General features: G+C 37.1%; 1 protein-coding gene across 1 annotated transcript in view; it reads left to right on the forward strand.

The window, feature by feature from the left end:
• Positions 1–13,983, forward strand: part of aopep (aminopeptidase O (putative)) — a 158,188-nt gene that overhangs the window by 134,030 nt on the left and 10,175 nt on the right. The window contains exons 15-16 of the mRNA XM_056463452.1: positions 6,872–6,958; positions 9,160–9,313. Coding sequence (XP_056319427.1) covers positions 6,872–6,958; positions 9,160–9,300 — 228 coding nt within the window. The 3' untranslated portion in view covers positions 9,301–9,313. The remainder of the gene's footprint in view (positions 1–6,871; positions 6,959–9,159; positions 9,314–13,983) is intronic.

The following is a 13,983-nucleotide window of genomic DNA, read 5'->3' on the forward strand; positions in this document are numbered from 1 at the left end:
TACTCAGATCATTGCGTTTGCTTAATTCTCTCTGTGACACCAATATTATAATTAGGTTTATATTAAGTTATATTAAGTTATTAAGTTAAATTATAGTTTTTGTAATAATTTTATAATATAACAAAGAGGGATGTCCAGATCTGAACACGTGATTGGAAATCGGGCCCGATCACACGGTTTCAGACTCGATTTAAATCGGATGTTACCTCCCGATCAGGACTCGAATATATAAGTATCTAAATATATATATTTTTATTTTCATTGTTTTAATACATCTATAATTATGCGGTGGCACAGAGTTAGACCTCTTTCTTGACTGACACACCGAAATAGCGAAGCATGACATCACTTTGTTGCAGAGATGCTATTGGTTAAATGCCGGCAAAGTAGAACACGAAATCAGCTTGAAGCGGAAATTTACATTTACATTTAGTCATTTAGCAGACGCTTTTATCCAAAGCGACTTACAAATGAGGACAAGGAAGCAATTTACACAATTATTAGAGCAGCAGAGAATAAGTGCTATAGACAAATTGCGAGTGTTTCTGCGTCCCAATTCACATACTGTCCATCCTAAATAGTATTTGTAAATAGAATTAGTATGAAACTAGAATTAGTTCGATTAGAACTACAAATGCAGGTGAAAATAAACTGCAAACATGATGGACGCGCGAGACCAACCGTCAAGAAGAAAGTCTTCTGTAAAGAAGCCAACTGGAAAATATTTAAATCACGTTGTCTGTGTTGTACTCTGATTGTTAACAGAGTTGTTGAATGTTAAAATAAGGTGAATTAAATAAAAAATAAGGAATATCCTAGATCCGTTTCTTCGATCTTCTTTATTCTTTTTTGTTTTATGTATTATAGAAGTATCGGATCAGGTTTCGGTATCGGTAGATACTCAAAATCAAATGAAACCTGATCAGGACATCCCTAATAACATAGCATTTTTACAGTAAATACATTTAAATGTTACTTAAAAATATTTGCCTAGTAGTCCAGACTGTTCATAGGCTCTATCTGAATCTTTGTGCCATGAACTGAAACTAATAAACAGAAACTATAAGGCTGAAATATCAGTAATTGAGTGAACTATCCCTTTAAGCCATCAGATCATCATTCGGCCAAGTTTTCTCTCACAATCACCACCTACCTCTTAAATCCTTGCCTTCCCCTGTCGGTTTTAATGAGTGAGCTACCTGATGCTATGTGCGTATTAAGTTTATTGGATTCTTCAAGTGTCCTCAGGTTAGGTTAATGTAGGTCACGCTGTCTGACTGAACAAAATGTCTTCCTGTTGTGGGAGTTTAGATCAGTGTTATCATTAACTCTAACTATTACCACACCCCAGGCGAGAAGAACCTTTCATACAAACAGGTTGCTAGTTTGTGTCTAGACAGACACGCGCTAGGCCTGTTATTCAGTGTGTGTGTTTACTGTATGTGAAGGATTTGCCATACTGCTAATTACTGATGTGTGTTTTTTGTAGTGTGTCTCTTCCGTCACTGTGGCTTCTGCGGGCTCCAGGGGCTCTGTGAACCTTACGGGGAAACCGTTCTTTTCTTATTCTGTCTCTATGTGTGTGTGTTTTCGCAAGTCTTTCACAAGTTCACAAGGCCTAGCCAGGCAGTCCTTCAGATTTTCATTTGCCTGCCAACGTTTTCACTGCAAATAGCAACATTTTTGTATCAGAGGAAAAAACTTTCTGGTTATGCGTGTCTGCATGTATGTATTGTGTATTGAGAGATAAATTGCTATGATGATGAACTGATGGCTTGAAGTTTTTCCTGCATAAAGCTTTCAGTCTATGAACATATGAACAGTGTAGACTACTAGAAAGTTATGTTTTTATACTAGAAATAATAATTAACCATTAAACTAAATTAAATATTTTGGGACATAGTTTAATGTATTATCAGGGTATCTGCAGGGTCTTAAAAACGCTTACATTTAAAAGCAAAACAAAAAAAATAGACCTTAAAAGTCTTAAATTGACTGAAATATAGTCTTGTAGGACTTAAATCATTTTAAACTGGTCTTAATTTTCCCTTGTTTATGTAAAACTAATCAATCAATCCAACAAACATCCAAATGCCATCAATACATCTCAATCAAACTTTTAGCAAAACTATATTAATAACTAATATTATAACAGTCTGTTATCCATACTTCTAGTTTTTAAAGAGTTTTTGTTGAAAAGTTATGTTAAAAAAATATGTATGTATGCAACTAGGGCCTGCTTGTTTTGACACATTAGTTAAAATATGTGGCTAAGAAATGGCTATAATTAGAATTAGTTTTTTGATAGTGCAAGTGCATTTTTTTGTGGGCCATAAAAAGCCTAAATAAAAGCCATAAAAGCTAAATTAGACTGAAATGTTATTATTATATTATAATATTTTAATAATAATATTATTATTGTCTTGAAAAGGTCTTAAAATGTCTTAAATTTGACTTTTTGAAACCTGCAAAAACCCTGATTATACATTTTAACATATATTAATAATGTGATATTAGATTGTTATTGGAAAAAGGGATTAATTAAATTGGTTAAAATAATTTTGCAATGTTACATTGTTTTGATAATATTTCATTATTAGTTCATACTTCAAATAAATGTTGTTTTTAATTTCTATTCAATTAATTCTGGAAAAAAGATGGATGGGTGCATGCACTGATTGATTTTTTTCTTCTTTTTTATATTTTATTTAAGGTCTGCAGGTCACTACACTCTAAAAAGTGCTGGGTCCTCATAAACCAGCATTGAATCCATAGACTTAAAAAAACTGATGATGTAACCCAACATTAGATCAAATACGCACAAACTCAATGTTGAGTTGAACTAGGGCTGGGCGATGAAATCGATATTTATTGACCGAACACCATTGTCAATATCAATTGAATTAAAGTTTCGATATGCATATTGTCTATAGTTTTATAAAATGTGGCTGCTGAGCACACGCCTTGGAGGCAGTGCCAATAACCTTGGGGTGTAAGTTTGTCATTTTCATTTTTAAGGCGCGCGACTTGCACGATGCGCATATGGGAGCGACGTGTTGAACTTTTCAGAATGCTGCGGGTGCACCGCAATTCATCTAAGTAGAACTAACCAATCTTTGTGTGGAATATACAAATTTCAGTAATAATGGCAGACTAATTAAATCAAACAAACACAGCGCACCCAAACACTGCACCGCTTTTTACTTTTCTCCATAAACTTGCATCGGAGCTGCAGCAATGTTTTGTCCGTTTGCCATACTCTAAGAAAATGGTTGATGGTCACCATTGTAAATGGTCAAGGAGTCCGTGCGCACACGCTTGTCACTTCAGGTCAGAATAACAACACATGCAAAATGAGTGCCTTGGCTAGCAGCAGTGAGGAGATTGTAAATAAAAAAGGATGTAAGGATGTCGCCAGAGTGGCTTTTGGGTTTCTTTTCTTGTGCATTCCAGCCACTAGCACCCCATCTGAAATATTTTTTAGCATAGGGGTAATATAGTCATTCAACTTCAGAATTTGTAATGTTGCAGCATGTATTTGAATAATGATGTTGGTTCCTTTACTTGAAAGCTTAGATTTGATTATCATCATTTCTTTTGTTTACAGAGTTTAAGGTTTACTGAATCATTATTATTGACACCTTAAAGTTTGTTTTGATTGCTCAAAATTTGCGCTTTACCATTGCACACACTTTGTAGCATTTTATTCATCAAGGTTAAGAGTCTCTTTAACACTTATGTTTATTTTATTATAAAGAGATCAGATATTTTGTTTAAATATTTTTTACTATTTAAACTATTTGCCTTAGTAATGTTGGTCGATTAAAATAAAGTAGTTAAATAACAAACAAAAAAATCCTAATATTCCTAAATGTATTATTAAAAATATACAATAATCATCGATATCGAATGATATGAAACATTATATCGAGATTTTTTTTTTGCACTATCGCCCAGCCCTAAGTTTTGTCCACATCTGACCAAACGCTGCGTTACGTCACTGCATTCTTTTAGTTTATCTTAATCTAACTGTCAATTAAAAAAATATGTTGTCTCAAATTTCAATGTTACAATATATTTGCAGTCTGTTAATATATTTGCTCATAGTATTTATATAGACATTACATATTTTCAGTATAGTACTGTTGAATTAATTAGATGTGCAGCAGTCCCCTGGCCTTTGTGTTAGACTTAAGTCATTTCAAATCACACAGTAAATTATGTAAAGGATCTTTTTGTATTTGCATATAGCACTTAGCGAGTGTTAATTTTGTCCACGCACTGAGATGTGAAGTGAAACTAGTCGGAACAGTTGAGACGGAAATCACATCTGAGAACTTTTGCATGAAACACAATTGATTGGAAAACCCACGACAGCACGTCTGACACATAAGATAAAAGAAGAAAGCAACAAACAATGCAGCAGCTCTGTTGAAATAAGCTTTGCAGACAGGTGAGGACAGAGAGGGGAGTTAATGGTGTCGGCAGGAAAGACAGCGAAAAAGCTCATTCCTGGTAAACTGGAAGTGACATTTGAACATGCTGCTTAAATAGAGGCTGATTTGTGACCGGAAGGCTCTTTGCAGGGCCGCCGCTTCCTGTTGTTTTCCTGAGTCACTTCACACCTCGTCTTAAAGCAAACATTCTCACACGCTTGTACACACACTCGCACAATCTTACTTCATTAATCATTGAACTGCCTCCACCTTCGGGCCCCCATGAGCTGCCAGCCATTCAGCTTCAATTAAACCCCTGCTGCGCCGCACAGAGGCCCAGAGAGAGCAAACGAGAACACCGATTCTGCTTAGCATCGCTAACGGGCTTATTATGATGCAGAACTATCGGGTCCGACCCATGAATCCGGAGATTCACTTAAGCAAAATTGAAAGCTTTTGTGGCAGATATGATAATTAGCATAAAAAATGGCTTCAACTCATCCCTGTTTTTTACCTTCAAATATGCAAAAATCTGGTTAGAGGCATTGATAAAGTCACAACAGTAATAGGACTGTAACATCTGGCAAAGGGACAACCAATCAAAGCTACTTTGAGGATTGTTGATTAATGTACAGTAAATAAATAAATAAAGTTTAGTCTTTGTATCAGAGTAAAACTGCATTTGTATTTGTAACTCTTCAGCTAAAGCGATGTTTAGATGATGATGTAAATGATGTTTTCCTCTCGATAACAAAATGAATACAACTAAATTGACAGAGAAAACATCCAATTAGAGTGTTTTTTAATATTTTATTCTGTAGATTTCTTTATAATGAGCAGCTTTATTGTACTATACATGCAATGTTAGTAGTAGTTTACACAGAAAGCTGCAGTTGGAATAAAACCATTCTGATTGATCAGTCTAAATACACAGTATTTACATCAACGCTAAATAAAAGTGATCACATTGATGTGAATGTTTATGTCCCCAGTTTTCTAATAAGCCTCACAAATACTGAGTTTCAAAATGTGCATTCTGGCAAATCCACCTGCTTCTTTTCTGTTTTAAATGGCACTTCATTTTCTATTGGGTTTCAAGCACATTGTAAAACCCATTAAGTTAAGGCAACTCAAACCATTTGAGGAAACTGATTGCTACAAACTATTTAAGTTAAAACTTAATCTATATGAGTACTGTGAACTTACTCCATTTAAGTTAAAGTAATGGGGTATTTCATTAACTAATTGCCTTTAACACTGAGTTCAAAACTCTTTTTTAAATGAGTAGAATTAACTTTCAGTCAATTTTGAGTTAACTACACTCATTTCATTTGATAAAGTTGACTGTTGGGTTTTACAGTGCAGTGAAAATGCCTGTTCTGAGAACAAAATGTGTCTAATTACGTCTAATTAAACACTTAAATAATTAAATTTGATTACATTTAATTAACACTTAAATTATCTGTTAAATTTAGGGTAAAAAAAAGCTGGCAGCTGTGGTTGTCTGAATTTTACCATTTAAAAATACGGTTGAACATTTGAACACTACTCATGCTGAACCAGCCTTTGCCTTGATTTGCACGCTGATGTCTTCTGCTTTGTCCCCTATTCGTTGTAACAGTATGTAAATTTTTTTTTATCTGATTCATTTAGAACATTTAATTCAAACATTTAATTTGAGTTTGCTTTTTGTCACTCAACAATAAAACAAACAAAAGGTTACATTTCAATAAAAACGAGAATCTCTGTTAAAGGCATTCCCCAAGCCTTCTCAGTCATTTTCCCTCTGGCGGGTCAAATCAAACGATACAAAGGGCCAGTTTTAGCCTGTGGGCTGTAGTTTGGTCATCTCTGCTATAGAGGAAAAATCTTTGTAAAATGTGAAATCAGTTAGTGAAATGTTCTTTTAAGAGCTGTTGAAACGTTCTTCAGGGAACCAAACATCACTCCTCTATATTGTATATCACCTCTTCTAGCACCTCTTTTTTCTCCAAGAGCAACATTATGCCAGAAATGCTACAGAGTTTGTCCTAAACATGAACAATCCTCTTTAAAAACTGTCATGACTCCTCCAAGCGTGGAGTGTGTGTGTGTGTGTGTGTGTATGAGTGCTACAGCAGTGTAATGAGATCTCCGAGGCGTGGATGAGGTCAGGTTTTTGGGTCGTGTTCAGTTGAATGACAGCTGAGAGCAAGAAGAGGAAGACGGAGCCAGTCTGTGATCTCTCCGCTTTAACACTGCCTTCATTTACACACATCACACATAAACAGAGCGCACACCTCTGTGTAAAAAACACACTGATAACAACCACTGAGTCACGCGCTCGCACTGATTTCCCCCAATGCGTGCGATGCCCGCAGGTGGTGACGTCCCGTGAGCTGTTGGGCCGCTTTCATCTGGGTTTAATCACTTTCTATCTGTCTCTTTCTTGTTAGGTGAAACATCGCTGGTGTGAACTTGCGGTCAAGCATAAACACACTGCCGCATACCGAGACGTTGAGCTCTTCCTGATCCATGACCAGGTACTTGACTGATTCTAGAGCACGTTCATTTCACAACTAATGAGCTGCCTTTATTGGAGGCATGTTTATAACAAGTAGCCTGTTTGGTTTATGAAGTTTTACATTTATTTTGCTTTATTTTGATCATTTTGGCAAATTCTAAGGCAGCATCATGCATGTTATTCACAGAGAAGCAATGTTATTTAGTAACCGTTGTGTATTTAACTAAGTAACTATTGTAGTTTTTAACAGTTGGTTATATTCTATTATTTAGTTATTATGTAATTGTTATGTTTTATTTAAACACTAAGTTATGTTTAGATGATTTAAAATAATGTCTGATAGCAGTTTCTCAAATGAAGTACTCATTTAAAGACTTTTTAGACATTTTAATTACAATTGATCAGAATCCCAAATGCTTTAATGCAATGGTCCCCAACCCCCAGGCTGCGGATCAATTGGTACCAGGCCGCACACTACTTATTTCAGTTTTATTTATTATCTGAGTCTGAACGATCTTTTATTTTGAAAAGTCTTTTATTTTGAATCATGACCTTATTCTCTCAGTTACATCTCCGTTACTTGATCGCCAAAATTTAACCCACAAGCTAGCAAAATGACTAAGAAACAGACGTCTATGGAAGGTTTCTTTGCGAATAGGAAAAGGCCCAGTGAAGGGCCCTCGAACCACCCTGCCAAAGGAATGGTTTCACAACCAATTTGTCAATAAATCAGGTGAATCCAGCATGTCAGATGATCAACTGCTGGAGAGCGCAAACGATGGCTGTCTTGGGGCTGTTCACATAATGATTCCTTATATTTATATGGTGCTTTTTCTGGACACTCAAAGCGCTTTACACAGTGGGGGAATCTCCTCATCCACCATCAGTGTGCAGCATCCACCTGGATGACGCAATGGCAGCCGTATTGCACCAGACCGCACACCACACCCCAGCTGATTGGTGGAGAGGAGACAGCGTGATGAAGCCAATTATGATATGGAGATGTTTAGGAGGCCATGATGGACAGAGGCCAGTGAGCAAATTTGGCCAGGATGCCGGGGTTAAACCCCTACTCTTTTTCAAAGGACATCCTGGGATATTTACTGACCACAGAGAGTCAGGATCTCGATTTTAACGTCTCATCTGAAAGACAGCACTCACTGAGCAGTATAGAGTCCCCATAAATATACTGGGGTGTAAGGACCCACACAGATCGCAGGTTGAGCGCCCCCTGCTGGCCGCACTAACACCACTTCCGGCAGCAACCTAGCTTTCCCATGTGGTCTCCCATCCAGGTACTGACCGGGCGCAGCCCTGCTTAGCTTCAGTGGGCGACCATGAGAGAGTTACAGAGAGCTAGCTGTAGTGTCTTTTCACTGTTGTGTCTTTTCACGACACACTCGCACCTTCCAGGCACAACAAGTTGAAAACATCTTGACTTTTCACAAGTCATGTGACAAGAACTGACCAATCAGCTTCAAACTTTGTATGGTATATACTCATTTCAGTAGACTAATTATATCAGACAAACACAGAACACTCAGACAATGCAGTGCTTTTTCATTTTCTCCATAAATAAAACTCAGAGTTATCAGAGTTGCAACAATGTTTTGTCAGCTTGTCATCCTCTGAGAATATAATTGATGGTCCCCCAGCAATCTACGTACACCTACATCCCCCCTCTCTCCCCCCACCACCCAACCCCCCAGGTCTGCGGTAAAATTGTCAATCGTTGACCAGTCCGTGGTGAGAGAAGGTTGGGGACCACTGCTATTTTGCTATGCTGTTATTTTACCAGAAATGTAAACTTCTTACACTGTTCAGACATTAGTATCGTGTTGTATAAAAATGAAAATAAATGTCTAAAAAAGGTTTTAAACAACAATTTATTTGAGTTTGAGTAATTTGTTTTTCATTTTATTTCCATATTAATAACATTTCATTCGTTATTGTTAATAAAAAAGCATTTCTGAACAGCTGACCCCAAAGTTTGAACAGCAGTTCATGTTTCATTTTAATTTATTGTCATATTCATAAATTAAAGTATATAACAGCAGTTTTTAATCATTATTCATGTATAAGATTACATCTTGCTCAAGAAGCTGCCTTAGAAGTAAGCTGCCTATGTAGGTAGCTAGTAGTTTAGGTTAAGGAACACAACTCTCACTTAATAAAGAACAATTCTTGATTCTAAAGTGTGTGTGTATGTGTGTGTGGCAGGCTATGGGTGTGTATTTGTACGGAGAGCTAATGGTCCAGGAAGACGCTCGGCAGCAAGCATTAGCACGCCGCTGTTTATCCATCATTAAAGATGACATGGACCAATCAGCACGCACCGTTGTGGAAGAAATGATCCTCTGAGCTCACAAATCAGGTAAGACTGTCACATCCTCTCTGACCTTTATATAGTTTGAGGTCCAACAAGATTTACAGTCTCGAACGGCTCATTCTCTGAAAAATCCTACAAAAGGTTTTTGGAAAAGGAAAGGGACTCTCCACCATCAGCTCATGCTGTCTCAACCTGCACTGTCAACAGATTTTAATGGCACGTCCCATTGCTTGGTTATTTTTGGACACACACACACAAATCTCATATTGTGTAAGAGCCACATTAAATGGGACATATGATGAAAATCTTAATGAAATGCTTGTGACCAGGGAAAAATATATTTATTGATGAACGATTCTCAAAAGTTAAGAATCGATTCTTTATTTAAATTAGATTGCGATGGTGTAGACATAAGCTAGGAACAGAGAAAAATATTAAATGTTGACAGGTATGCGTGCTGCCAAGTTTGCTTCATTTGGGCAAACTTACAAATTTTAAAGATGTCACAGCACTGTCACAAAGGGAATCTTCGAGTTGTGACGAGTGACTGCAGACAGCGAAGACTGCAGACAGGGTGGCATTAATGTGATGCATAGACACTGATCCACTTTTTAAGTCGTGATGTATGGAATACTGTTAGCGGGTCCAAGCCGCTATTCATTTGAATTGAGAAAATATTTGTTTATGACCACTATTTAGTCATGTCACACATTCACAGACACCAATATTTTAACAAGTATCACTTTCCAGACATCTGAATATTAGGCATGTATATATATATATATTGCGATCATGATTTTCTAAAGTATTATATCGCTTTGTAAATGTTTATGAGTACATTTGTTGAGTCTCCTGTACAGTTTGATAGAGCACTTAGACCCGGAAGCTGCTTCGTGTGATGTCAGACTTAACGTGCAGATTACAACACAACCATGTCACCATTACGGCAAGATAAGCGGAAGTTTGCAGCTTGTGTTCTGCAAACATGAACTTTCAACGAAAGGGAGATTTCTACCATACACAAAAGCATAGATACTACAATTCTGGTTTAAATGTGAACTTGGAAAGATGTATTTGCGCAGCTGAAGAAATAGAAAAGGTAAAAAACTGTTTTCGAAATTGGATAATGGCTCCCAGAATCAAAATCGGTATTGTTATAAGTCCTTAAAGATTCCCACCCATACTTGATACCTCAGCTCATCTACTAACCAAGAAAATAGATTAAAATTAACTGGTAATTTGTTTTGGTGTCAAGCACGTGTTTTTTTATTATTGTAGTTTTTTTACACTTGACTGCTTTTTAAAAATGTGCTTATTTGTTTACACAACAGTTGCGTTTTTGTGACTGAAACATAAATGTGTGTGTTTTTTTTTTTAAACAAACGTCTTTAAAAAGGATGGTGTCATGCACATGCAGAAATATATGTTTAGGGAGGTGCAGATTAAAAGCATGCACAAACAAACAAACACCAATGGTGGATTACATAATGATGTTATCGTTAAAGTGTTTGCTAACTCATCATCAGTAAACTTCACATTACAACCAACAGCGATATCAGACAACCAAACAGACATGGCAAATTCTACTGCCAACAGCACGTCATCACTTCCCTACAGGTACTGTTTACTAACAAAGTGACCGCCAAATAGTAGGGATGACTGACGTCTCGAGATCCCAAAGCGCAAGTGTTTCGAAACACTGCACTGAAGCATGATCCAAAACACCCAAGTCACGTGACTAAGCTGATTTAAAACACACAGGTCACGTGACTTAAGTATTTCGAAACACCAGGTCACGTGACTAAAGCAATTCAAAGGATCGGTCATTTCAGAAGTGTTTCGAGACCTGGTGATTCTGCAGTTGACTGACAAGGTTTGAAAAAAAGTCTGTCTCATGTAGCCTAGTGGACCGTGCATTAATGTGCCGCAAATAACCCGGGTTCGAATCTGACTAGTACAAATTCTCTAAAATTATGACTTGATGTATTTTAATAATGTTACTGTTTTATGACCAAAACAAGACATATTTATTCACAAAGAGTTCATTGGGACGTCAGACCAATGTTAAAACAAAACACATTACAAGACCAGAGCATTTAAAATGTCTATAACTGCATCGCCCTGGACTCGAACCCATTATCTCTGCATGCTAGTCAGGAACTTTCACCACTTCACTAAATCACTTGAAACCTCGACGTGGGGTTTAATACCTCAATTTGCTTAACTGTTTCTTTGCTGACGCTGTTCCAGAGTGATACATAAAAAATGACCACTAGGTGTCACTGTAGAGGGGGCTTTCAAAACATTTCAAAGCTGTCACATTTGTGTTTCATGAAGTCTCGCATTGCCCAACACAACCAAATACTGGCCTGGCATACGTAATACAGCATTTTTGGTTGTGTTCACGGATGTGTACACGCGGATTATTTTGAAAATGTTGTGTAGACGTGAAACTTTTTTTAAAATGCAATCATTGGCTACAAGATTAGCCTAACACACTAATTTCTAACAATTTAACTGTGTGAGATTCATATTCAGACTCCGCCCTCTCCTTAAAATTAGCAGCTCATTTGCATTTAAAGTGTGTTTTTTGCACACAATCAAATAGGTGCAACTTTGAGAAGCTGTAATAAATGATCTGTGGTGTATTTTGAGCTCAAACTTCACAGATACATTCTGGGAACACTACCGATTTATTTGGCATCTTATGAAAAGGAGCACAATATGAGCCCCTTTAACAAAAAAGTCGCTCAGAATCCCAAGAGATACAGAAGTCATAAAAAGCCTTTAGTTGGTACTCCCCACATTATTAAACGCACTCCCTCGCAGTGTCCACATGCACATTCTTCTAGAAGCTCCCGCCTGCCTCTTCTGCACTTTTTCCAGGAAGCCTGTCCAGATCTGTTTGTATTATGATGAATTTGGAATGTGCTTCTCAAACAAATCCCCAGCACCAGAAAAGAAACGGGTCAGCAGCTTTTTTCAGACAGGCTTTAGGAGAGAGGAGGGTCCCGCTGCTCTTCCTCCACCAGGGAGGGATTCCCTGCGTCCACTATTTGTTGCTTCCTTAAAAGCTGTGTAGGACTGGTAACGAGAGCAGAAGAAAGAGTAATTGTCCGGCTTTGAAGCTGAAGATATTGCTCTGTTTAACGGAGCGGCAGCCTCCTCTTTATGGGCCCTGAGATAAATCTATTAGCCGCCTCGCTCTGGACCCGGGTTTTTGGTGAAGATGTGGTGCGTTTAATCCGCCGACAAGACAGTTTTATTTGTTTGGGGACTCAGGAGGAGATGAGCTGCTTTTTTTCCCAAGACTTTGTGGTTTATGTCACTTGACTTGGATGAATCACGCCGGTCCGAATAATCATTCTGCGCTAATGCAGCATTTTCATTCTCAGCGAGCCAGTTTGTCTTCAGAGGTCAGCGTCTAGCCGGCGTCAATAATTCTTCAGTACACAAACCGGGCGTCTGCCTCGCTCAGACGTGCACTGAAATGTGCTCAATTCTGAAGGCAGATTGCACCTGTTGTTGGGAGGTTCAGCGGTGCGGCAACTGAGTGTCAGGAAAAGCTATTAGGACTGAATAATGACTTGTGATTTTCAGTTTTCAGTTTTTTTTTTGAGGGCCTGATGAGATTTTTCACTGTTTAAAATACATTTACATTTATTTGTGAAATCTAAATCCTGTAATGCTAGGGTGGCACAACTGTCTTGTTGTTAGAAGGAGAAAAAAGCACTTTTAAATGTAATTTTTGAACATTTTAAGTGATAAATTTTACTTCATATCTTTAAATGTTCTACAATGAATACAATTTTACAAAACTAAAATAATAAATCTCAAAATCAAAAACTCAAAATCTTAAAAAAACATTATTTCTATTGAGATCTACACTTGCTTGCATGAATTAAAGTATTAATATTACTTTTTACAGCACAAAAAGCGAAAACATTTGTTAACATTAGGAAGCTAATAATTAATCTTAGATAATGTTAATCTGAACATGTACAAAACCATTTTAAGATTAAAGGTGCTGTATGTAAATTTGACTTTTCTAAAGCATAAAAATACCATATGTTTGCAGATATTTAAGAAACATACTAATACATTCTTGTTTATCTGAAAAACAATGTTAGAGTCAGATATTCTACTTACGTGCCGGAATGTCTGTCTTTGTTTTGGTCCCTTTAACCTGCCAGTTTAGCCAATTATATTTCAGCACCCTGTGTTGCCTTGGTGGAAAACAGCGTATTTCATTCATTCATTCAGTCAGGAAGGCTCTTGAAGTTTACGTCCGTGACCAAAATGCGACCTCCGGTGGGTATTACCAGTCTCTGAAATGAGACGCAGATTCAGAGTTCCACATGAGGTGGTTATTAATTAGAAAATAGTATAAATGTTACAAACATAAAAATTAAGTGAGAAAGTTACATTGTAACCCTGTGTTCTAACAACACTCTACCTGACAGGATTTCCAGCGATAAGTACGACATAAACATGACAGAATAATTAAATACAGTACAGCCATTCAGAAGCACATAATAGTGCACTCACTGCACTCCAACAAAATGGTAAGGTTTATAATCTAATTAATACATATTAAACCTCTTTAACATGATTAAATGTAGATGCTGAATCACTGATGTGTGTTGGTTTGCACTGAGTCACAGTTCTAAGGTTCACATTCAAACGGTTTATTTTATTTTCAAGATCTGAGGTGA

Source organism: Danio aesculapii, chromosome 8 (genome assembly GCF_903798145.1).
Source record: "Danio aesculapii chromosome 8, fDanAes4.1, whole genome shotgun sequence".
NCBI lineage: Eukaryota > Metazoa > Chordata > Actinopteri > Cypriniformes > Danionidae > Danio > Danio aesculapii.